Consider the following 26,976-nt stretch of genomic DNA (forward strand, 5'->3'; position numbering starts at 1 on the left):
TAAAGGTCTATTAAAACACACTCTCACCTTCATTTTCAATGGAAAAACATTTCCCCACACGAGGTTTCTCAACCTTCCTTGCACCAGTGAAACTAGCACTTGAGACCAAGTTAGTAGAAGAGAAACACTAACATAAGGGCATAGAATTGACTAAATAACTTACAGTGTAGATTGACATGGACCTACCACAGGGCTCGGTCTGTGGTAGAGAAATACAAAGTTGTCACAGACCAAATGTAGTGTGACAATTTCTTCTGTATCACATTTCCTCTTTCAGCCCTCATGCAAATCTATTCTCAAGATCTCTTGTTCACTTGTGTGTGTGGTGTATCTTACTTCTTGTTGTATCTTATTTAATGCCTTATCGTATATAACATTTTCATGCATTGGTCTTTGAAAGGAAGAAGTGAGATCAAGACTGTGTTCAAACACTTCCTTTTTCATCCCTGAAGTGACATAATTTATCGCGTGTTTTGCTCAAACATCCTAGTCACACGGTGTGGCAGGTTTGGAATCTGAATTTGAGATTTGTATAGTGAATCTACAGTTTCCAACACTGTGGTTGGCCATTGTGAAGACAACATGCTTGTGGTGTTTGGACTCCTGGTGATGTTAACTGGACTCTCTAATGGTAAGAGGCTACAGTTGGTTGTCTATGGAGGTCATGCACGTTCTAACAATAAGGCAGTGTTATAAAGGGTAACTGAATAATTACAGCAGAGTTCAATCCTGTGTTATTATGAGGAGAAAAGATACAGACACAATTCAATGTAATAGGCCTATCGCAGAGCATATCATGTTTGATAGCTTTAATACTTCACAAGCAATCTTAAATTATTTACTTGTCAAATTAGATGTTTTTTTACCCCTTATTTTTCCATGTAAGTTGACTGAGAACACATTCTCATTTACAGCAACGACCTGGGTGTCACGATTGTAGCCGTGTTGAATAGACCAAAACGCAGCCGGGATATGTATGCTCATCTTTAATTATATTTGAATAAAGTGAACACGGGAAAACAATAAACAAGAACGACTAGTAACAGTTTTACAGGCTATACCGATACTTTAGCAGTGTAAAATAAACAACCCACAACCCCAGGAGAAAAACACACACCTAATATATGACTCCCAATCAGGAACAACGATATCCAGCTGTTCCTGATCGGGAGTCACACAGACTAACACGGAAACAGAACAACTAGAAACTACATACAACACACAACTTCTGCAACGTCCTGACCAAATACTAAACAACTACTCCCTCTGCTGGTCAGGACGTGACACTGGGGAATAGTTACAGGGGAGAGTAGGGGGGATGATTAGGTGGCCAGATTAGGAATTTAGCCAGGACACTGGGATTAGCACCCCTACTCTTACGATAAGGGCCATGGGATCTTTAGTGAACACAAAGAATCAGGACACTCGTTTAGTGTCCCATCCGAAAGACTGCTCCCTACACAGGGCAATGTCCCCAATCACTGCCCTGCTGCACTGGGATATGAATATAAAAAATTAGACTAGAGGACAAGGTACATCCTACAGACACTAACACCATTTCCAGCAGCATCTGGTGTCTCATCCAGGCACCAACCCTGCTTAGCTTCAGAGGCAAGCCAGCAGAGAGATGCAGGGTGATTTGCTGCTTGGCAATTCATAATGTCACAAAATGACATTTTATTAGAGTTTCAGATGAAGAATAACAGTAATCACTGTCAACAAAAGTGTCCTTTTCCTCTCCTTTCCTCAGGCATGGAGGAGAAATGCTGTGATGCTAGACAGAACATGTCACGTCACGGAGCTCTGGGAGAAACTGTCTATCTTCAGCTGATGAATAATGCCACAGGGTCTGAACTCATATTTAAAAAAGACCCCACTGGTGCTAGTATAAAGATATTCAGCATGAAAAACAACACAGTGAGCTTCCATGACTCCATTAAAGCAAGATCAGAGTTCTTTATCAACAACGGGACATTTAGGATATCTAACACAGAAAAGAGTGATTCTGGTGAATATCTCTTAGAAATCTATAATTCACATGGAACACGTTTGTGCACCGGAGGAGTACAACTGATAATTGGAGGTGAGGAGCTAAAAAGCTCATATCTCTTTGCCAAATAAGAATCTTCCAAAGAAGCTAAAAGCTTCTTGAGTGTTGACATGCATTTGTGAAGGACTGTGTCAAACATGGACTAATGATAAATATATGATCAAATGTTTTTTGGGGTGTAAAATGCTCCTTTGACGGCTTACATACATTAACCCTCATGCTTCTCCCCCATTTCTCTCCACCTTATCATGCAGGAGGATCTTATGGGACTGTCATAGGGTCACTAGTAGCTGTGGTCCTGGTCCTAACCGTGGTAGTGGGAGCTTACTGTATTCACAAGAGGAGGACACCTCCACAGGCTCCAGGTCAGTGGTGCGACAGATCTAACAAACAAAGAATACTATGTACAGTACACTGATTGTTACCACATTCAGTCAGCTCATGTGACTGTTGTTTCAGTGTTATTGCTCACTTTAGAACTTTTTATGTGGGCTTTTCTACTTCACATAGTGTCGGCATAGATACATTTCAATAGGGCTATTTCCAGATCTACAGATAGGCCAAGTGCATGTGAAGTAGGTGAATCTATGTGAATCAACATTAGTGCTTAATGCCCCAATGCAGCTGTTTTTATATCAATATCAAATCATTTCTGGGTAAGAATTAAGTACCTTACTCTAATAGATTGCCATTCAAATGGGCAAAAATAGCGTTTTAGCAAATCATTATTTCAAAAGCAAGAATTTTGCTAGGACTGCCTGGGACTGGTCTGAGTGGGAAGTGGACAACTGAAAACTAGCTGTTATTGGCAGAGTGTCATGACTTCGGCAGAAGTCTGCTCCTCTCCTTGTTTGGGCGTCGTTCGGTGGTCGACGTCACCGGTCTTCTAGCCATTGCCGCTCCACTTTTCATTGTTCCATTTGTTTTGTCTTGTTTCCCCGCACACCTGGTTTTCATTCCCTAATCACACTACATATATATTCCCTCTGTTCCCCCCATGTCTTTGTATGGAATTGTTTTGTTACGTGTTTTGTGTGACGCGCCAGGCTGGTTTTTCCCCCAGGTACCTTGTTTAACCCGAAGTATGTTTATTGTTAAACATTTGAATTATTGTGAATGTGGTCTCGCTTTTCACTTTTGCTATTTGGCTGGAGGTTTTGACGCAGTTGTGTCCGTCTGTTGTTGCTTCTGCCAAATAAAGTGTACGCCTGATCAACTCTGTGCTCTCCTGCTCATGACTTCTCTACCTGTAGCGCACAACCTGACAGAGAGGTTTGGAACTCTTTTGTTATTGGTCTATTAACCAATTTACCACATGGTGAGGTCACCATGGAAAGCCGAAACTCCTGCCCATGCAAACATGCTGAATCGAATGTCCTGTGTAGATTGTATTTTCAACCAGGAAATTACATTGATCAAATGTTTTCACAATTTTACAGTGTTATTTTCATCAGCTGTTGTAAAATATGATATAAAACACAGAAAAAACATGATTTGGACTGCACTGGGCCATTAAGTAGGCTTTTGACCCTCAAAGCGTAATTGTCTACAAATGATCTGTGCAGTAGTCAACCCCCCCTCCAAACACTCATGTCACATCTCCCCAGTCCCCACAGATGCTGATGAGAGTCCAGAACTGGAACATGCTGACATCAATATTCTAAAGAAGATGGAGAAACACAGGGAGGTTCCAGAGGATGTGGAGTATGGACAGGTAGTAGTATTGAAGGGTTCCAGACCAACCACAGAGAGAGACAGACCTGAGGGGCGGGAGGAGACTGTGTATGCTGGAATACAGCTTGGCCAATGAGAGAGGTTCTTCAATGTAGGCCGGGATATGAATGGTTGATGTTTAGACATAGTATTGATGCTCTGTTGCTTCTTTTTTTACTTTAAATAATTTTATCTAACTTTTCCATATTTCTGTACATATTTTCATGAAATGTATATAAACATCAAACAACTAAACTGTATACACTTGCCGTAGTGAGTCCTTCTGTTATTTCATTGAACGTGTTTAAAGTCTCAACATACACCCATACTGACCATTTCCATCTACAACATATTATTACACAGTAGTAACAACAGTAACAGTGGTACAAGTAGTAACAGTAGTAACAGTAGTATCAGTGGCAACAGTGGTAACAGTTTTAACAGTGGTACAAGAAGTAACAGTGGTAACAGTATTAACAGTAGTAACTGTAGAAAGAGTGGAAACAGTAGTATCAGTAGTAACAGTGATAACAGTTTTAACAGTGGTAACAGTAGTAACAGTGGTAACAGTAGTTTCAGTAGTAACAGTGGTAACAGTGGTAACAGTTGTAACAGTAGTAACAGTGGTAACAGTAGTAACAGTTGCAACAGTGGTAACAGTAGTGACAGTGGTAACAGTGGTAACAGTTGTAACAATAGTAACCATAGTAACAGTGGTAACATTGGTAACAGTAGTAACAGTGGTAACAGTGGTAACAGTGGTAACAGTAGTAACAGTGGTAACAGTAGTATTAGTAGTAACAGTGGTAACAGTTTTAACAGTGGTAACAGTAGTAACAGTTGCAACAGTGGTAACAGTAGTAACGGTGGTAACAGTGGTAACAGTGGTGACAGTGGTATCGGTGGTACCGGTGGTAGAAGTAGCAGCGGTGGTGACAGTGGTAACAGTAGTAACAATTATAACAGTGGTAAAAATGGTAACAGTAGTATTGGTGGTAACAGTGGTCACAGTGGTAACAGTAGTAATGGTGGTAGCAATGGTAGCGGTGGTAACAGTAGTAACATAGGTAACAGTGGTAACGGTAGTAACTGTAGTAACGGTGGTAACAGCTGTAATAGTGGTAACAGTAGTAACAGTTGTCATTCACTGCAGAAGTTTGTAATTAAGATGTCCCTGTGGTGTACAATTCTGTTAAACACAATCCTCACTATTATCGTCAATGGCAGAATGTGTCAAACAGTTTTCTAAAGGACATCTTATTTTGCATCCAATAAGAAACCCAATTCAACAAGGTTTGAGCCCCCACGAAGAGTTATATAAATCCAGTCCATTATTATTCTTGATTAAACTACACATATGTTTGTTTCATCACAAAACCGGAGAGCAATGTCTGTCCAGTCAAGTCCACAAAGCAAATATTACATGTAACAAACAGTTATATGACCTGCAGCATGGTGAAGCAAGGACATTTTTTAAATATTTTACTAAACAACTACATATTTAGAACCACAGAGGTACCGCACATCAGCATAAAGATAACAGGAGCTCTGCCTCCGCTATTCCAGCACCATTTCAATTTAAACATTTAAACATTTTCACAACGTGCCCTTTTGGGGTGAGGATCATAGCCCTCTCTCTCTTTCCCACCACAGGTTTATGACGGTCATAAATACCTAAAACTCTTTACCCCACTCAGCCAAAATGAAGGTTGAGAATCTCTTTGTTACCACAGAGAAATACTTTGCAGTACGGTGACGTCAAAAGGTTGAATAATGTAACAATATTTCTCTATTCCAACCAGTTGGAGTGGTCCGTGGACACTTAAAGAACAGTCATGTCGAGTTTAAGAAGTTAAGAAAAAAAATATGTGTTAAGTAAAAAGTAGCTCAGTAAAAAATGTAAAATAAAAGTAACAAATAATTAAACAGCAGCAGTAAAATAACAAGCGAGGCTATATACAGGGGGTACCGCTACAGAGTCAATGTGCGGTGACTCCGGTTAGTCAAGGTAATTGAGGTAATATGTACATGTAGGTAGAGTTACAGTGACTATGCACAGATTATAAACAGAGAGTAGCAGCAGTGTAAAAGAGGGGTCTGGGTATCCCTTTCATTAGCTGTTCAGGAGTCTTATGGCTTGGGGGTAGAAGCTGTTAAGAAGCCTTTTGGACCTCGACTTGGCGCTCTGGTACCGTGCGGTAGCAGAGAGAACAGTCTATGACTAGGATGGCTGGTGTCTTTGACAGTTTTTAGGGCCTTCCTTTGACACCGCCTGATATAGAGGTCCTGGATGGCAGGAAGCTTGGCCCCAGTGATGTACTGGGCCATACGCACTACCCTCTGTAGGGCCTTGCGGTCGGAGGCCGAGCAGTTGCCATACCAGGCAGTGATGCAAAGTCAGGATGCTCTCGATGGTGCAGCTGTAGAATCTTTTGAGGATCTGAGGACCCATGCCAGTCTCCTGAGGGGAAATAGGTTTTGTCGTGCCCTCTTCACAACTGTCTTGGTGTGTTTGGACCACGATAGTTTGTTGATGATGTGGACACCAAGGAACTCGAAGCTCTCAACCTGTTCCACTACAGCCCCGTCGATGAGAATGGGGGTGTGCGGCCTTCCGAGTGGCGCAGTGGTCAAAGGCACTGCATCGCAGTGCTAGCTGTGCCACTAGAGATTTTGGATTTGTGTCCAGGCTCTGTCGCAGCCAGCCGTGACCGGGAGACCAATGGGGAGGCGTGCAATTGGCCCAGCGTCTTCTGGGTTAGGGGAGGGTTTAGCTGGTAGGGATGTCCTTGTCCCATCACTCACTAGAGACCTCTGTGGCGGGCCGGCGCAGTGCATGCTGACACGGTCGCCAGGTGTACGGTGTTTCCTCCGACACATTGGTGCAGCTGGCTTCCAGGTGAAGTGGGCCTCGTGTCAAGAAGCAGGGCGGCTTGGTTGGGTTGTGTCTCGACCTTCGCCTCTCCCGAGTCCGTACGGGAGTTGCAGCTATGAGACAAGACTGTAACAATCAATTGGATACCACGAAATTGGGGAGAAAAAGGGCCAAAAAAACATATTATAATAATAAAAAGAATGGGGGCATGCTCGGTCCTCCTTTTCCTGTCATCCACAATCATCTCCTTTTTCTTGATCACGTTGAGGGAGAGGTTGTAGTCCTGGCACCACACAATCAGGTCTGTGACCTCCTCCCTATAGGCTGTCTCATCGTTGTCGGTGATCAGGCCTACCACTGTTGTGTCATCGGCAAACATGATGATGGTGTTGGAGTCGTGCCTGGCCATGCCGTCATGAGTGAACAGGGAGTACAGGACGGGGTGGCTGTCTATGGACCTGATTTCTGTGTGTGTGTGTGTGTGTGTGTGTGTGTGTGTGTGTGTGTGTGTGTGTGTGTGTGTGTGTGTGTGTGTGTGTGTGTGTGTGTGTGCGTGCGTGCGTGCGTGCACAAGTAAAACCATATTTTTTTTACTCACCACCTTTAGACTAGTTGAATTCCAATACCATCCTCCTCTTTTTCATGTTGGCAAAACAGTTTATGGCTCTATCATACAGTACACCTTTAGTTTTTGTTGTCATAGGCTACATAGCTAAAATGACTGCTAGCCTAACTTCCTCGTATGGGCAACAACGAACCAGCTAGGTTAGCTAGCCAGTTAACGTGAGCCTACTAAGCTACATCTAGGCTACATATTAATCTTAAATCATCACAGGCCAGTGGCATAACATATTAATTCATGGTTAGATCAGAATCACCTTCCAAATCATTGGCCTGTAGAGAGAATTTAGTAAAAACTGTAAGTCCAAATCCCCCTTTCCATCCATGGCTTAGGAAAGGGCTGATTTAGCAAGCTAGCTACTGCAGGACAGAAGCAGACCAGCAACAGACACCTTTTTCGGAAAATTATGTTTTGCTTAGGAAGTGATTTGATTGGTCTGAAGCCAAATCCAAACTGGACTCCGTGGGGGGGGGGGATTGGCAATGATTGGCTAATTATTTTATAATTGTTTTTATCAAGGGAGGCCAAATGCTTGCTGGCATCAATCAAATGCTATGGAGGCAACACCTCATACTCTTTTGTTCCAGACAGCATCAGATACATGGGCTAGACATAATGAGATAGAGGGGTGCTATTTCCCTCAGTCTGATGATTTCTCCAGTGAGGTTCAGCCACTTGCGAGTTGACGAAAAATTATGAAATCACAGAGAGAGACCAAAGAGAAATTATTTTATAATAAAAAAAATTGTATTGGTAAAATATTACCTTGGCATCCATGAACCCTAATGACCTCCAAACCCAGCAATCACACCCAGGGCTTGACTAACAGCACTACTAGTAACGCCCCTCAGATAATGATCATTATTATTAATAGTAATGAAGGATTTTATGGCCCTTTATGTAGTCTCTATGCTGACTCTGAGAAAGAAAGGGAGACAGATGTCAAATCATTTATTAGGATGTGTAATCATGTTTAGCTGGTTACTTTATTTAAGTGTTATATCTCTCTTCTGTCCCCCAGGACCAGGGTAAAATGTGTTTGTTTTATTCCCAACTTGCTGAAGTCCTCATTCTGCTGACAGTCTGTCTGTGATCATACATGAAGAAAACCTGTCATCTGAAGGTATTTTGTTTTATAAGTTTATAATTGTTGTCTGTCTGTAAACCTTTTGTTTACTATATCCTCTTAGTGATTTTTTTTTTAAACCACAGTTAAATAAACTCCGTATTTAGTCCCCATGAAATGACTGTCTCTACCCATTGTCTATTAACTTTTCAAATCAAACAAAATCTATTAACTTTTTACATCTCAGTTACTATTTGATTTCTGTTTGTCCTCAAATGTGTGCCATGCACCTTACCCAATGTTACATCAACATCAGATTGGGTGATCACCACGGAAGACCAAAACAGCAAGGCAACCATGCCAACAGCACAGCAATTTTCTTATGTATCTGTAAGTTTTAGATAGCTCACAATAGTTCATAAGAACAATTATTAAAATGTAGTGTTGACATCCGGCCATGTCACTACAAGATAAATATACTTGTAGGTTCATATTGATCACCTAACTACGGTGACCTACTGTATACGGTATATAAACTGTGCATACAAAAGTATGTGGACACCCCTTCAAATTAGTGGATTCGGCTATTTCAGCCACACCCGTTGCTGACAGGTGTATAAAATCAAGCACACAGCCATGCAATCTCCATAGACAAACATTGGCAGTAGAATGGCCAAACTGAAGAGCTCAGTGACTTTCAACATGGCACCGTTATAGGACGCCACCTTTCCAACAAGTAAGTTCGTAAAATTTCTGCCTTGCTAGAGCTGCCCAGGTCAACTTTTAATGCTGTTATTGTGAAGTGGAAATGTCAAGGAGCAACAATGGCTCAGCTGTGAAGTGGTAGGCCACACAAGCCCACAGAACAGCACCGCCGAGTGCAAGAATTGTTCGTCGGGAGCTTCATGAAATGGGTTTCCATGGCCGAGCAGCCTAAGATCACCATGCGCAATGCCAAGCGTCGACTGGGGTGCTGTAAAGCTCGCCGCCATTGGACTCTGGAGCAATGGAAACGCGTTCTTTGGAGTGATGAATCACGCTTCACCATCTGGCAGTCCAACGAATGAATCTGGGTTTGGCGGATGCCAGGAGCCCCAATACATGCCCCAATACATAGGTCCAACTGTAAAGTTTGGTGGAAGAGGAATAATGGTCTGGGGCTGTTTTTCATGGTTTGGGCTAGGCCCCTTAGTTCCAGTAAAGGGAATTCTTAACGCTACAGCATACAAGACAATTTTGTGCTTCCAACATTATGGCAACAGTTTGGGGATGACCCTTTCATGTTTCAGCATGACAATGACCCCGTGCACAAAGCGAGGTCCATACAGAAATGGTTTGTCAAGATTGGTGTGGAAGACTGGCCAGCACAGAGCCCTGACCTCAACTCCATCGAACACCTTTGGGATGAATTGGAACACTGACTGCGGGTCAGGCCTAATCTCCCGACATCAGTGCCCAACCTCACTAATGCTCTTGGGGCTGAATGGAAGCAAGTCCCCGCAGAAATGTTCCAACATCTAGTGGAAAGCCTTTCCAGATGAGTGGAGGTTGTTATAGCAGCAAAGGGGGGACCATCTCCATATTAATGCCCATGATTTTGGAATGAGATGTTGGACGAGCAGGTGTCCACATACTTTTGATCATGCAGTGTAGATGTAATCATTTAGTGGGGTGATTTGGTACGTCCTGCTCTTACTCAGCTAAATTTTACTTCAAAACAATGAAATGTTAAAAGTAGCTTTTTGTGAACTTAGCATCTCTCTCTTTCTATCTCTCTCATTTTGAGGCATCAAGTTCTCACAGACTAAATTTAGTGACAATTTCTTCTGTATCACATTTCCTCTTTCAGCCCTCATGTGAATCTAGTCTCAAGATCTCTTGTTCACTTGTGTGAGTGGTGTATCTTACTCCTGTGTTGTATCTTATTTAATGCCTTATCGTATACATTACAACATTTTCATGCATTGGTCTGTGAAATGAAGAAGTGAGATCAAGAAATGTGTTCAAACACTTCCTTTCCCCTCCCTGAAGTGACACAATCTATTGCGTGTTGTGGAAGGACCACCAGAGGGCAGGCTGGGCTCTCGGATAGTAGCCCAACAAGGCATGTGAGACAAGGTAACCAGAGGCAATTAAGCACAGCTGATGGTACTAATGACTTATTATCTTTTCCCTACAAGAGAGAGGAGGGAACCAGCAAGAATGGGGGAAAAAAAAAAAACCTATCTCTGGAAGATGACTACCAAGAGAGAGACGCTAACCACGAAGAACCATTAAGATGGTGACAAACCTGTGACATTTGTTATAGTGTAAAGATAATTGTATTGTGTTCTTGTTTGATCTGTAGAAGAAGATGTATGGTTTTCCTTGGGAGATTTTCATTGATTATGTTGGAGTGTTTGTATTGACCAAAATCCCTCAATAGAGAACTGTGTTCAATCAAGAAGCCAACTCCTGACTCGTTTATTCCACCTTTCCGCTTTAGAGTGACGCCAATTTACTTGGTCCGATCACAGTGTTTTGCTCAAACATTCTAGTCACACAATGTGGCAGGTTGATTTAGTTTTTAATCCGAGTTTGGAACTTCAATAGTGAATCCACTGATTGTGGTGTTTGGACTTTTAATGACGTCAGAAGAACTGTCTAATGGTAATATCCAATGTGTGCACTTGCTTGCACAATTTTTTTTAAATACTATAAACACAGGGCCTCGAGGGACCCCCTTCAAGCTAAGGAGCAGTCACTTTGACTGCAACGTTCTCAGTGTAATTAATACATTTCATATGCAGTTCATTCGGAAGTATTCAGAACCCTTTTTTTTTCTCCATTTTGTTACGTTACAGCCTTATTCTAAAATGGATAAAATTATTTTTTATTCTCATCAATTTACACACAATACCCATATTGACAAAGCGATAACAGTTTTTTTTGCTAATTTTATTTAAAAAAAACATACCTTATTTACATAAATATTCACACTCTTTGCTATGAGACTCGAAATTGAGCTCAGGTGCATCCTGTTTCCATTGATCATACCTGAGATGTTTCTACAACTTGATTATAGTCCACCTGTGGTAAATTAATTTGATTGGACATGATTTGGAAAGGCACACACCTGTCTATATAAGGTCCACACAGTTGACAGTGCATGTCAGAGAAAAAACCAAGCCGTGTGGTCGAAATAATTGTCCGTAGAGCTCTGAGACAGGATTATGTCGAGACACAGATCTGGGGAAGGGTACCAAAAAATGTCTGCAGCATTGAAGGTCCCCAAGAACACAGTGGCCTCCATTATTCTTCTATAGAATAAGTTTTGAACCACCAAGACTCTTCCTATAGCTGGCCATCCGGCCAAACTGAGCAATTGGGGGAGAAGGGCCTTGGTCAGGTAGGTGACCAAGAAACCGATGATCACTCTCACAGAGTTCCTCTGTAGAGATGGGAGAACCTTCCAGAAGGACAAACATCTCTGCAGCACTCCACCAATCAGGCCTTTATGGTAGAGAGGCCAGATGGAAGCCACTCAGTAAAAGGCACATGACAGCCAGCTTGGAGTTTACCAAAAGGCACCTAAAAGACTCTCAGACCATGAGACACAATATTCTCTTGTCTGGTGAAATCAACATTGAACTCTTATGCCTAAATGCCAAGCGCCACGTCTGGAGGAAACCAGGCACCACTCATCACCTGGCCAATACCATCCCTACGGTGCAGTACATGAACAACACAACATCTCAACTGTATACACTGGCCGTAGTGAGTCTTTCTGTTATTGATTGAACATGTTTTTTACCCTTTAAAGTTTCATCATACAGCCATAGTAACCATTTCCAGCTACAACATGTTATTGTGTCTAGCCAACAGCTTCAACCCAAAAGGAATCAGTTGTAGCTAGCCGAAGACACCACAGGGTCACAAACCACTATTGGGGAAACATTGGACTTTGATCTGCTGGTCCTCTGTTTCATTTCTTATTTCTCTCACCTCTCCTCCTCTCAAATCCCTGTCTTTCTATCTTTCTCTAACTTGTTCATTTATGGAGTGAAAGAGCCTACTAATTGTGAAGAAGGTAGTGTCTTCATGTCAGTGTTGGACAGCAGTGTGTGAGAGCTGACCACTGCCCTGACACAACCAATGAGGTGTTATTTTCTCAGGCGCCAACATATCTTCATCACACTCAAAAGTAGCATCACTTATCACATACTATATTTGACATCCTGTCTAAATCCATCACACAGCAGCCTGGCTGTTTTATATAATGAGGAAGTGAGACTTTGATGACGTGGCCCTTCCTCTTTCCTCTCAGTCAGAAGCTATGGTTAGGGTCAAAATTACACTTCTTCTTCTGCTTGTCACAAACTGGGTGAATTATTCTGAGTGGCAGGAACAACTCTCTCTCATACTGTCCTTGCATTGGTTTTGTTTGTACCGTAAAACATTGCCAGGTTATGGAAATTCAGCTCTGACTAGAAAATAGAGGACTTTGTTGAAGTACCGAAGTTATTTTGATAAACTGAGGCCCTGCGTTGTAAAGAGACATGGAGGCTGTTTTAGGACTGTTGGTGATCTCAGCAGGAGTGTCTCATGGTAAGAAACATCTTTATATGTGTTGGTTTCCCTCTTCTTTTATGCAGAACATAATATCAGGAGTCTTGTATATCACGAAGCAGAAATGACAGATGATGATAGACAATATTCAGAACACTGTGGAAGACAGTTGTCTCTTTACTCATTGTCCCATGATAATGATCACTGACTTAATGATCCCTATCAAGTTGATGCTGTTGGTTTGGTTATACTGTTAGTTACTTATATCCTCATCTGTAAAATGATACATGACTTGACATGGGTTAGAACAGTGATAGTCACTACAGTGTCTTTTCTTCTTGATCTTCAGGCTTGGAGACTTCCTGTGATGCTAGACAGAATGGATCTCAGTGTTATGGAGCTCTGGGAGGAACTGTCTATCTCCAGCTGGTGACTGATGCCACGGGATCTGATGTACTCTCATTTTATAAAGGCCCAACTGGTGTTAATACAGAGATACTCAAAATGAAGAAGGACATACTGGTAATAAGAGACACCCCCACTAAAGACAGAGTACACTTCTTTATAAACAATGGGACATTTAGGTTAAATAACACAAGAAGTACAGATTCTGGTGAATATCTGCTAGAAACATTTAATTCAGAAGGGAAATCATCAGGGATCAGAGGACTAAAACTGTTCATCGAAGGTAAATAACTAACTATCCAAATAATTATTACAAGTGGTAACTTTGACAAGCTCTACATATTGCTCTGGCTAAACTACACTTGTGACTGCTTAATAATCAAAAATAATGAGAAATGCATTTTATGTGTAACCATGGAGTCATTTTTATTTTCATAGTCTACTGTAGTTGGTACATAGAGTCATAACCACATCCATCAACATTAAATCATCTGTTGGTTATTTGAAATGCAGTCATTGTGTGTCATGAATCTGCTGCTCCTGTTGACTACAGTAGTTTCTGTGGCTTTCAAGAAGAATGGCTGGTGTTGTGTTCTAATGTGTTATGCCCTCTTACTACAGTTACATATCCTTCTTCCCCCACAGCTCCAGTGTCCAGTCCTCAGCTGTCCTCTGAGTGTCTGTCCCATGGAGAGATGAGGGTGTCCTGTTCCTCTGAGGGTGATGGTCCCCAGTACAGCTGGACTCTGGATGGACAGACACTGAGAGACACTGAGACCTCTCCTGGTGATGAGACAAACACCATCACTCTGAAGAAAGGCCTGTCAGGAGATCTCACCTGTACCGTCAGAAACCACATCAGCAGTGATACTGTCAGCAAGAGAATCTCACCTTGTCCAGGTAATCTACTGTTTAATTTACTTTGTTAAAAATACATTATGATCAACAATATCAATGATTAATGATAATAATGATGATGATTATAATGATGAATGATCAATTCTTATCAATAAAAATTGACCTGTTTCGAAACAGCACTATCCATTTGCCAGTATTTACATGTAATTCAGATATGCATGTGATTAATGTTGTTTGGATTGCCTACAGGGCTGATATATGTTACCTTCACCTTATCCAATGGAACAAAGATATCAGAGTGGGTGAATGCCATTGGTAATACCCTGTGTATTGAGTCTTCAACAGTGGTGACCTTGACTGAGGCTCCCATCAGTAAAACCTCCACTGGTAAGTGCCCGGGGCATGACATTTTCTGTGTCATTATGTTTAGTTTATATCATGCAAAATAATACCAAATTATGTTGATAATGATGATGATTATTATGAGGATGATTATGATTGACGTCATCGTCATCATCATCATCGTCATAATCATGACCTCTAGGGTCGTTCCACAAAATTACTAGCTATGTGATATTTTATTTAATATAGACCACATGGAGAATTCAATATCTCAGACTTTTAATATGAATAAAGAGTTGCTAACGTGCCAAAATGCAGCATTTTGACATGTCCCTTTGTCACCCTCTATGTAACGAATGTCGTACGGAGTAGACCAAGGCGCAGCGGGTTGAGTGCTCATCTTAACTTTCATTGAACACTTAACAAAAGAAAACGAATGACCGCACAGTATTGCAGGCTACACACACAGCTATGCAAAAACAACTTCCCACAAACGACAGGTGAAAAAGGGCTACCTAAGTATGACTCCCAATCAGCAACAACAATGTACCATAGAAATACAAAACATAGAACAAAACCCCAAAACCCCGACAACACAAAACAAACACACCCCTGCCACGCTCTGACCAAACTACAATGACAAATAACCCCTTATACTGGTCAGGACGTGACACTCTGTGATTTCTAGGATGATTTTAACCCACTTAATCCCAAAATGTGTCCAATTGTAAAGCCTTATTTTGTTGCTTTGCCAAAGTAATTTCTGAAGATTTCTCTTTATAATATGTGATTGTGTTTAAAATGATTTTATTTAACTTTTGTTTAACTAGGCAAGTCCATTAAGAACAAATTCTTATTTACAATGATGGCCTACTAAAAGGCAAAAGGCCTTCTGCGGGGACGGGGGCCTGGGATTAAACATTTAAAAAAATTACAATATAAATATAGGACAAAACACACATCACAAGAGAGACAACACTACATGAAGAGAGACCTAAGACAACAATATAGCAAGGCAGCAACCCATGACAACACAGCATGGTAACAACAACATGGTAGCAACACAACATGGTAGCAGCACAAAACATGGTACAAACATTATTGGGCACAGACAACAGCACAAAGGGCAAAAAGGTAGAGACAATAATACATCACACAAAGCAGCAACAACTGTCAGTAAGATTGTCCATGATTAAGTCTTTGAATGAAGAGATTGAGATATAACTGTTCAGTTTGAGTGTTTGTTGCAGCTCGTTCCAGTCGCTAGCTGCAGCGAACTGAAAAGAGGAGCGACCCAGGGATGTGTGTGCTTTGGGGACCGTTAACAGAATGTGACTGGCAGAACGGGTGTTGGATGTGGGCTGCAGTAGATATCTCAGATAAGGGGGAGTGAGGCCTAAGAGGGTTTTATAAATAAGCATCAACCATTAGGTCTTGAGAGATGATCAGTTTACAGAGGTGACCAGTTTACAGAGGAGTATAGAGTGCAGTGATGTGTCCTATAAGGAGCATTCATGGAAAATCTGATGGCCGAATGGTAAAGAACATCTAGCCGCGGGAGAGATTAGTGATTCATTTTCAGGTTACACTACCTAAAAGGGACTAATTTCACAGAACGACCCTCTCGAAGTAGCAGCATCATAGCATTTGTCACATCTCAACTCTATGTGATAGGATATGTGATTCCTTTAAATGTTTTATTGCCACCAGGGTTTCTATATGTTAACTATATGCATTTGTATATATTAGGGATCCCCATTAGCTGTTGCCAAGGCAGCAGCTAGTTTTCCTGGAGTCCAAACACATTAAGGAACAAAAGATAAACAGCACATCATATAACATTATTACACCACTACATATCTGCAATACAAAATGTAGAATACGACCATACAACAATATTACAATGTACGTGTGTGTAGAGTGCACGTGCTAGCGTTTGTGTGCGTATGTGTTTGTCTGTACCTGTGTGTGTGTCTCTTACAGTAGCCACTGTTCCATAAGGTGTATTTTCATTTAAAAAAAAAAATCTTATTCTACCACTTGCATCAGTTCCCTGATGATGTGGAATAGAGTTCCATGTAGTCATGGCTGTACGTAGTACTGTGCGCCTACCATAATCTGTTCTGGACTTGGGCTTTGTGAAGAGAGCTCTGCTGGCATGTCTTGTGGGGTATGTATGGGTGTCTGAGCTGTGTGCTATTAGTTTAAACAGCTTATCAACACTTCTTACAAAAACAGGTAGTGATGAAGTCAATCTCTCCTCCACTTTGAGCCATGAGAGATTGACATGCATATTATTAATGTTAGCTCTCCATTGACATTTAACTTCTTATGGGCAGGTGGTAGCGTCCCACCTGGCCAACATCCGGTGAAATTGCAGAGCGCGAAAATCAAACTACAGAATGATAAATATTTAACTTTCATAAAATCACAAGTGTAATACAGCCATTGAAAACAGTGGTAGGCTGAAATATTTTTTGGGGGGGATGGTTTGTCATCTGGGTTTCGCCTGCCATGTCAGTTCTGTTATACTCACAGACATAATTTTAACAGTTGTAGAAGCTTTAGAGTGAAACATCCAATGGATTTGGATACTGCTTTAAAGCAAATTTCTGCTGCATTAGTAAAGACGTGATACATGTTGATGACTTAATTCCTGTGCTGTTTGTAACTACCCTGGCAGGTTGACTGACAACCTGAAAATGGTTGCAGGCACTAGTTACAGTTTGAAGCTTTTTCTTGAGTGGGCAACTTGATGAAAGACAGTCAATATTGAAATCACCCAGAAAATATACCTCTCTGTTGATATCACATACATTATCAAGCCAGATGGCAAGATGGTGCTGACAGACATGGCAGCTCTGTTTCTAGCTCCTAAGCAACTCTGCAGTATTTTGTTTTTTTGTGTGCTATTTCTTACATTATTAGCCCAGAATGTTTTTTGTGTCATTTCATACAGCCGGAAAAAACTTTTGCATATCAGAGATGTGGTAAATCACCAGCATTATGATCAGGAATTTCCCAAATTGGATCCTTTATTCGTACCGCCAGGGCAATTGAACTTATCCCAGAGGCTGCTCCAAGATGACGCCGGCAGAAAAGAGGTATTCGGAGTGGACTTCTAGTCCAACTCAGGAGGCTTGCAAACCATCCCCTGCTTCTGAGTATTTTACCTGCTAATGTTATTTCTCTGGACAATAATGTAGACGAGCTCAGGGTGAGGATCTCTTTCCAGAGAGACATCAGGGAGCATAACATACTCTGTTTCACGGAATCATTGCTCTCTCTGAATAAGATATACTGTCCCCGTCCATACAGCCTGCTGGGTTCAGTACATTGCGCATACAGGAAAATAGAACTCTAGAAGAAGAAATGCGGTGGTGTATGTTTCATGATTTACTACTCATGGTGTGATTCTGATAACGTACAAAAAGTTGTTTTGTTCACCCGACCTAGTATACCTCACAATAAAATGCAGACCGTATTACCTTCCAAGAAAATTATCTTCGGTTATAGTCACAGCCGTGTATATTCCCCTTCAAGCCGATACTATGACGGCCCTCAAGGAACTATACTGGACTTTGTGCAAACTGGAAACCACATGTTCTGAGGCCGCATTTATTGTAGCTGGGGATTTTAATTATGCAAATTTGAGGAAAATGCAACCGAAGTTCTATCAACACATTGACTGTAGTACTGTCGCTGCGGCTGGCTCTGTTGGTAGAGCATGGTGTTTGCAACGCCAGGGTTGTGGGTTCGATTCCCACAGGGGACCAGTACGGGGGGAAAAAATTATGAAATGTATGCATTCACTACTGTAAGTCGCTCTGGATAAGAGCGTCTGCTAAATGACTAAAATGTAAATGTAAAATGCTCAACCACGATTATCCCCCCTTATGGGATGCCTACAAGGCCCTACCCACCCTCCCTTAAACAAATCAGATCACAACTCCGTTTTGCTCCTCCCTTCCTATAGGCAGAAAATCTAACAGGAAGTACCCGTGCTATAGTCTACTCAAGCTGGTCTGACCAATCGGAATCCATGCTTGTTTTGATCACGCGGACTGGAATATGTTCCGGATAGGCTCAGAATAATATTGACAAACTATTTAAGTCGGCAGTTTACATACACTTAGGTCGAAGTCATTAAAACTCGTTTTTCAACCAGTCCACAAATTTCTTGTTAACAAACTATAGTTTTGGCAAGTCGGTTAGGACATCTACTTTGTGCATGACACAAGTAATTTTTCCAACAATTGTTTACAGACAGATTATTTTACTTATAATTCACTGTATCACAATTCCAGTGAGTCAGAAGTTTACATACACTAAGTTGACTGTGCCTGTAAACAGCTTGGAAAATTCTGGAGTGGTACTGGAGTGGTTGTATATACAGGTCAGTGCCAGTACCTTATTCAATGTGCAGGGGTACTGGAGTGGTTGAGGTGGATTTATACATAAAAGGGACTGGTAGTAGGATATACATGTAAAAAGGGCTGAAAAGTGACTGTTAGTAGCAATTGCTTGCCCGGTCCACCCGAGGATCTGTCTTTTTCAGCCAACTATGTGTTTTAGGGTGCAAAATCACTTAAATATCACTGCATTGATTGCTTTCATTTTATTCCTCCAGAAAATGATGGCATGGCTTTAGAAGCTTCTGATAGGCTAATTGACATCATTTGAGTCAATTTGAGGTGTACCTGTGCATGTATTTCAAGGCCTACCTTCAAACTAAGTGCTTCTTTGCTTGACATCATGGGAAAATCAAAATAAATCAGCCAAGACCTCAGAAAAAAAATTGTAGACCTCCACAAGTCTGGTTCATCCTTGGGGGCAATTTCCAAAAGCCTGAAGGTACCACGTTCATCTGTACAAACAATAGTACGCAAGTATAAACACCATGGGACCAGGCAGCCGTCATACCGCTCAGGAAGGAGACATAACCTGAAAGGCCGCTCAGCAAGGAAGAAGCCACTGCTCCAAAACCGCCATAAATAAGCAAGACTATGGTTTGCAACTGCACATAGGGACAAAGATTGTACTTTTTGGAGAAATATCCTCTGGTCTGATGAAACAAAAATAGAACTGTTTGGCCATAATGACCATCGTTATGTTTGGAGAAAAAAGGGGGAGGCTTGCAAGCCAAAGAACACCATCCCAACCGTGAAGCACGGGGTTGGCAGCATCATGTTGTGGGGGTGCTTTGCTGCAGGAGGGACTGGTGCACTTCAGAAAACAGATGGCATCATGAGGGAGGAAAATTATGTAGATATATTGAAGGAACATCTCAAGATATCAGTCAGGAAGTTAAAGCTTGGTCGCAAATGGGTCTTCCAAATGGACAATGACCCCAAGCATACTTCCAAAGTTGTGGCAAAATTGCTTAAGAGCAAAATTGCTTAAGAACAAAAAAGTCAAGGTATTGGAGTGACCATCACAAAGCCCTGACCTCAATTCTATAGAAAATGTGTGGGCAGAACAGAAAAATAATGTGCAAGCAAGGAGGCCTACAAACCTGACTCAGTTACACCAGCTCTGTCAGGAGGATTGGGCCAAAATTCACCCAACAGTTTGTGGGAAGCTTTTGGAAGGCTACCCGAAACATTTGACCCATTAAAAAAACAAACAATTAAGGCAATGCTACCAATTACTAATTGAGAGTATGTCAACTTCTGACCACTGGGAATGTGATAAAAGAAATAAAAGCTGAAATAAATAATTCTCTCTACTATTATTCTGACATTTCACATTCTTAAAATAAAGTGGTGATCCTAACTGACCTAAGACAGGGAATTTTTACTAGGATTAAATGTTGGTAATTGTGAAAAACTGAGTTTAAATGTATTTGGCTAAGGTGTATGTAAACTTCCAATTTCAACTGTATACACGGACACGGTGACTGACTTCATCAGGAAGTTGTCACGATCCTCTTCGTCAGAAGATATGTTGAAATTGCTGTCGGGAAAAGTGGAGCGGATTGCGTGCTCTTCATAATTTATTATAATGTGAACACCACGAACAAAAACAAGAAAACAATGACCGACAGGACCAGTATAGCAGGCTACACACGTATAGCAGTGCTAAAACAACTACCCACAAACAACAAGACCAAACACACCCTAATATATAGGACTCCCAATCAAAGGCAACTAGAAAACACCTGCCTTCAATTGAGAGTCCATACCCCAAGTAACTAACATAGAAACAGAACCGATAGAAAACCCATAGAAACACAAACATAGAAAAGAAACCCAAAACTCCGGAATACATAAACTAACTACCCTCTGCCACGTCCTGACCAAACTACAATAACAAATAATCCTCTATACTGGTCAGGACGTGACAGAAGTGTATAGGTGATTTTGTTACAACAATGACTATTTAAACCTACCCAAACCAGAAACCTTGGATAGGTGGCAGCATCGGTTCAAAACTGAAAGCCCGAACCACTGCATTAACATTTCAAGGTGATTGGGAATATGGTTGAATGCCAGCAGTGTAGTTATTCCCTCCGTAAAGTAATCACACAGTACAGTAACATCAGTACAGGGGATGCCGGCTCCTCCTTGGAGCATGCGCAGACCAGCTGGCTGGAGTATTTACAGACATATTCATGCCCCTATTCACATCGACGGGACCACAGTGGGGAAGGTGAAAGGCTTCAAGTTCCTCGGCGTACACATCACTGACAATCTGAAATGGTCCACCCACACAGACAGTGTGGTTAAGAAGGGGCAACAGTAAAAAACAGCTGCATCAAGAGATTGAAAATCAGCTTCTATCTCAAGGCCATCAGACTGTTAAATAGCCATCACTAGCCGACTACCACCCCGTTGCTCAACTGAATATATATGTATATACTCTATTCTACTGTATTTTAGTCAATGCCACTCCGACATTGCTCATCCTAATATTTATATATTTCTTCATTCTTTTACTTTTAGATGTGTGTATTGTTAGATACTACAGCACTGTTGGCACTAGGAACACAAGCATTTCACTAAACCCGCAATAACATCTGCTAAATATGTGTATGTGACTAATAAAATTTGATTTGATTTGACACATTATCTAGATAGTGACTGTTAGGACTTGGTGGTCAATAGCCGCTTCCCATAAGAATGGAATTTAGGTTAGGCAGATGAACCTGTAGCCATATTACTTCCACAGTATTTAATATGAGATAGTCTCAATGCTTTAAAGGAATGTGGTTCTGAATATAGACTGTAACACCACCCCCATTGGTATTTCTGTCTATTCTGTAGAGTTTCTCCCATTCATTTCTGCAGATCCTCTCAAGCTCTGTCAGGTTGGATGGGGAGCATCGCTGCAGAACTATTTTGAGGTCTCTTTAGAGATGTTCGATCGGTTTCAAGTCTGGGCTCTGCCTGGGCCACTCCAAAGATTTTCGGAGACTTGTCCTGAAGCCACTCCTGCGTTGTCTTGGCTGTGTGCTTAGGGTTGTTGTCCTGTTAGAAGGTGAACCTTCGCCCCAGTCTGAGGACCTGAGCGCTCTGGAGCAGGTTTTCACCAAGGATCTCTCTGTACTTTCCTTCGATCCCAACTAGCCTCCCAGTCCCTGCCGCTGAAAAACATCCCCACAGCATGATGCTACCACCACCATGCTTCACCATAGGGATAGTGGCAGGTTTCTTCCAGACATGACACTTGGCATTCAGGCCAAAGAGTAGAATCTTTGTTTCATCAGACCAGAAAATCTTGTTTCTCGTGGTCTGAAAGTCTTTAAGTGCCTTTTGGCAAACTGCAAGCAGGCTGTCATGTGCCTTTTACTGAGGAGTGGCTTCCGTCTGGCCACTCTACCATAAAGGCCTTATTGGTGAAGTGCTGCAGAGATGGTTGTCCTTCTGTAAAGTTCTCCCATCTCCACAGAGAAACACTGGAGCTATTTCAGTGACAATTGGGTTCTTGGTCACCTCCCTGACCAAGGCTCTACTTCCCCCGATTGATCAGTTTGGCCGGGTTGCCAGGTCTAGGAAGACCTTCAATGCTGCAGAAATATTTTGGTACCCTTCCCCAGATCTGAGCCTCAACACAATACTGTCTCAGAGCTCTATGGACAATTCCTTGGACCTCATGGTTTGGTTTTTGCTCTGACATGCACTGTCAACTGTGGGACCTTACAGTGGGGGAAAAAAGTATTTGATCCCCTGCTGATTTTGTACGTTTGCCCACTGATAAAGAAAGGATCAGTCTATAATTTTAATGGTAGGTTTATTTGAACAGTGAGAGACAGAATATCATCAAAAATATCCAGAAAAACGCATGTCAGAAATGTTATAAATTGATTTGCATTTTAATAAGGGAAATACGTATTTGACCCCCTCTCAATCAGAAAGATTTCTGGCTCCCAGGTGTCTTTTATACAGGTAACAAGCTGAGATTAGGAGCACACTCTTAAAGGGAGTGTTCCTAACCGCAACTTGTTACCTGTAAAAAAGACACCTGTCCACAGAAGCAATCAATCAATCAGATTCCAAACTCTCCACCATAGCCAAGACCAAAGAGCTCTCCAAAGATGTCAGGGACAAGATTGTAGACCTACACAAGGCTGGAATGGGCTACAAGACCATCGCCAAGCAGCCTGGTGAGAAGGTGAAAACATTTGGTGTGATTATTCGCAAATGGAAGAAACTCAAAAGAACTGTCAATATCCCTCAGCCTGGGGCTCCATGCAAGATCTCACCTCGTGGAGTTGCAATGATCATGAGAACAGTGAGGAATCAGCCCAGAACTACACGGGAGGATCTTGTCAATGATCTCAAGGCAGCTGGGACCATAGTCACCAAGAAAACAATTGGTAACACACTACGCCATGAAGGACTGAAATCCTGCAGCGCCCGCAAGGTCCCACTACTCAAGAATACATATACATGCCCATCTGAAGTTTGCCAATGAACATCTGAATGACTCAGAGGACAACTGGTGAAAGTGTTGTGGTCAGATGAGACCAAAACGGAGCTCTTTGACATCAACTCAACTCGCCGTGATTGGAGGAGGAGGAATGCTGCCTATGACCCCCAAGAACACCATCTCCACCGTCAAACATGGAGGTGGAAACATTATGCTTTGGGGGTCTTTTTCTGCTAAGGGGACAGGACAACTTCACCGCATCAAAGGGACGATGGACGGGGCCATGTACCGTCAAATCTTGGGTGAGAACCTCCTTCCCTCAGCCAGGGCATTGAAAATGGGTCGTGGATGGGTATTCCAGCATGACAATGACCCAAAACACACGGCTAAGGCAAAAAAGGAGTGGCTCAAGAAGAAGCACATTAAGGTCCTGGAGTGGCCTAGCCAGTCTAGAGACCTTAATCCCATAGAAAATCTGTAGAGGGAGCTGATGGTTCGAGTTGCCAAACGTCAGCCTCGAAACCTTAATAACGTGGAGAAGATCTGCAAAGAGGAGTGGGACAAAATCCCTCCTGAGATGTGTGCAAACCTGGTGGACAACTACAAGAATCGTCTGACCTCTGTGATTGCCAACAAGGGTTTTGCCACCAAGTACTAAGTCATGTTTTGCAGAGGGTTCAAATACTTATTTCCCTCATTAAAATGCAAATCATTTTATAAAATTTTTGACATGTGTTTTTCTGGATTTTTTTGTTATTCTGTCTCTCACTGTTCAAATAAGCCTACAATTAAAATGATAGACTGATCATTTCTTTGTAAGTGTGCAAACGTACAAAATCAGCAGGGGATCAAATACTTTTCCCCCCCACTGTATATAGACTAGTGTGTGAATTTCCAAATCATGTCCAATCAATATAATTTACCATAGATGGACTCTAATCAAGTTGTGGAAACATCTCAAGGACGATCAATGGAAACAGGATACACCTGAGCCCAATTTCAAGTCTCATAGGGGTCTGAAAACTTATGTATTTTTGGTCTGCAGTCCTCTGCATGCAAACAGTTGCTACATTGAAAGTCTGGGCGGTCAACATTGTCCCAGAATAAAGCAAAATAAACACAGCTCCAGCACCATTGAAAATGTTCAATAATGACCTCCATCTGAGAAATACGGCCAGCTAGGCTAGCTTGGCTTCTGTGTCTCTCTCCTTACGGGATGAACAAATGAAAAAAGAGCTCACAAAAATGGCTAAATCTGAAAAGCAGAAATATGTTTCCTCCTTTAAATCCACACGAAATCAGTGTCTTTGCACATACTGTTGGTCACAGTATCGGCTAATGTTGGTCGCCATACAACGCAGTTTCAGCCAGGTCAGGTTGCAGGGAAAAGGCAACAGGCAGCAGGGAATCCAGCCACAATTAGCATGGGAAATCTCTGAGGTCCCAGACACAAGGGTTGGTAAACGTTGCTAGTTTGATACTGATAGCTACCAGCTAGGCTATTAGCTAGCTACGGTAAACAACTTCAGGCTTATTGGTCTGGCAGGATCCCGGGACAGATAGTAGCTGTCACAGCAACTGAGGCTAACCGCAATGCAGGATCCAAATTAAAAAGTATGTAAATAAAACTTTGCAAGGAAACACTGTCGCAACTTTCAAAGACAATAAATTGAGACAAAGATTTCAGGGTGGGTGATTGAGGCTAATAATACCCTACAACAGTGGCCCCCACAACTGTGATAGAGGCAACCACTGGTAAGAGGCATGAAACCTTAGTTTCATCAACACGTCCCAGCCACAATTAATTATTTTACTGCGGTCTCCCTTTATCAGAACATTCAGCAGAAATCTCCTCATGGGCTGGTAGGTTTTATGTTGAAAGCAGATCTTACTGCAGTTCATTTTTATGGATTTGATTAATTAGCTGATTAGTTAATGTAGGTGTTCTACCTCTCCCTTCTGTCCCCCAGGACCATGGTTCAATGTGTTTGTTTATTTCCAACTTGCTGAAGTCTTCATTCTGCTGACAATCTGTCTGGGATCATACTGGTTTTACAAGAAGAAAACAAGGTCAGTAACGCATCATTGTACCTTTTGTTTAAGGTATTTTGTTTGATAAGTAAAATTGTATTATTATTCTTAATTCTCTCTCTCGCTCACTCTCGCTCACTCTCTTTTTCTCTCTCTCCAGATGATGGTGAGTAAGCAGAGTGTTTGCAGTCTCTCAGGTGGATCACGGTGGGACTCCAAGAGGGGTGTTGATGTCATGAAAGTTGCCATGGGGACCACGACTAATGATGATGTTATACTGCTTATTGCTGTTTTAATTTTAATCAAGCTCAAACTCAAAGCACAGTCATGTATTTAGTTCTTTTGACATACATTTTCATAGTTTCATAATGTTTCTTAAGACCTGCCCTTAACAAAGTAATAATGAATGATCTCTGTGATGGTGTTTAGTTAATGGATTTTAACATTTGAATTGTAGTGTTTTGATGGTTTTTCATTTGTACATACAGTTATATAAACTAATGAAAATGCTATTGTGTTTTTGAAAATACATTTTCTTTCGTATTCGAATGTGACCTAAGACCTTCACAAACACATTTTTATTTTGCGATAGCGAATATGTAGAGTTCAAAAGGTACTTGCACTCAAAACCATGAAAAGGAATAACCAAAGGAGATACAGAAATAATGCACTTAATTTAATCAATGCTCAAAAGAATAGAAAAGGGTGCTAGAAAAGAAAAACAGAGGATATGTTTTGACCTCATGCTTTCATTAGTTAAAATAGACAAACTACGATCACGTATATCCACCAACCTGACTGTCATGTTGTTTAATGATAGGAGACAGGCGCAGGAATACGAAACCAACGGACATGGAACAATAATCAGCAAGGACAATGGGGAACAGAGGGCACATATATACACATACTAATCAGGGAGAAGGGGAACCTGGTGTGCGTAATGAGACAAGACAGTCCAGGGTTGTGGGTAATCGTCCAGTTCAGTGATGACCTAGACCTCCGGAGCTGGTGAACGGAATGAGCAGCAGTACCGGGGGAATCCGTGACAGGGACATTAAAAACTATAAAATCATATGTTTCATCAGGTCGTGGCTGAACGACGACATGAATAACATACAGCTGCCGGGTTTTAAGCTTTTTCGACAGGATAGAACAGCGGCCTCTGGTAAGACAAGGGGTGTCGGTCTATGTATATTTGTAAACAACAGCTGGTGCACGAAATCTAAGGAAGTCTGGAGGTCTAGCTCGCATGAGGTAGAGTATCTCAGCATAAGCTGTAGACCACACTATTTACCAAGAGATTTTTCATCGTATATTTCGTAGCTGTCAAAATACCACCACAAACCGATGCTGGCACTAAAACCGCACTCAATGAGCTGTATACGACCATAAGTAAACAGGAAAATGCTCATCCAGAGGCAGCGCTCCTATTGGCCGGTGACTTTAATGCTTGGAAACTCAAATCCGTTTTTTCTCATTTCTACCAGTATGTTAAATGTGCAACTAGAGGGAAAAAAACTCTGGACAACATTTACTCCACACACAGAGACGCGTACAAAGCTCGTCCTCCATTTGGCAAATATGACCTTAATTCT

The 26,976-nt window shown here is 41.7% G+C and overlaps 2 protein-coding genes across 3 annotated transcripts in view; both read left to right on the forward strand.

The window, feature by feature from the left end:
* Positions 1-297: 297 nt before the first annotated feature.
* On the forward strand, positions 298-4,023 carry LOC106611880 (uncharacterized). The gene is made up of 4 exons (XM_014212514.2): positions 298-631; positions 1,751-2,083; positions 2,305-2,415; positions 3,658-4,023. Exons 1-4 carry the CDS (start codon positions 583-585, stop codon positions 3,858-3,860), a joined length of 696 nt encoding a protein of 231 aa, XP_014067989.1. The 5' UTR covers positions 298-582; the 3' UTR covers positions 3,861-4,023.
* An 8,601-nt stretch (positions 4,024-12,624) lies between these two features.
* Positions 12,625-26,976, forward strand: part of LOC106611879 (uncharacterized) — a 67,469-nt gene continuing 53,117 nt past the window's right edge. Inside the window, exons 1-6 of one of the 2 annotated variants that reach the window (XM_014212513.2) lie at positions 12,625-12,913; positions 13,224-13,562; positions 13,925-14,179; positions 14,387-14,524; positions 25,321-25,420; positions 25,542-25,891. In XM_014212513.2, coding sequence (XP_014067988.1) covers positions 12,865-12,913; positions 13,224-13,562; positions 13,925-14,179; positions 14,387-14,524; positions 25,321-25,420; positions 25,542-25,545 — 885 coding nt within the window. In that variant the 5' untranslated portion in view covers positions 12,625-12,864 and the 3' untranslated portion in view covers positions 25,546-25,891. Of the gene's footprint in view, positions 12,914-13,223; positions 13,563-13,924; positions 14,180-14,386; positions 14,525-25,320; positions 25,421-25,541; positions 25,892-26,976 lie in introns of those variants that run through there. The other variant, XM_045724019.1, reaches the window with a different exon arrangement.

Source organism: Salmo salar, chromosome ssa09, assembly GCF_905237065.1.
Source record: "Salmo salar chromosome ssa09, Ssal_v3.1, whole genome shotgun sequence".
In the NCBI taxonomy this organism is placed as follows: domain Eukaryota; kingdom Metazoa; phylum Chordata; class Actinopteri; order Salmoniformes; family Salmonidae; genus Salmo; species Salmo salar.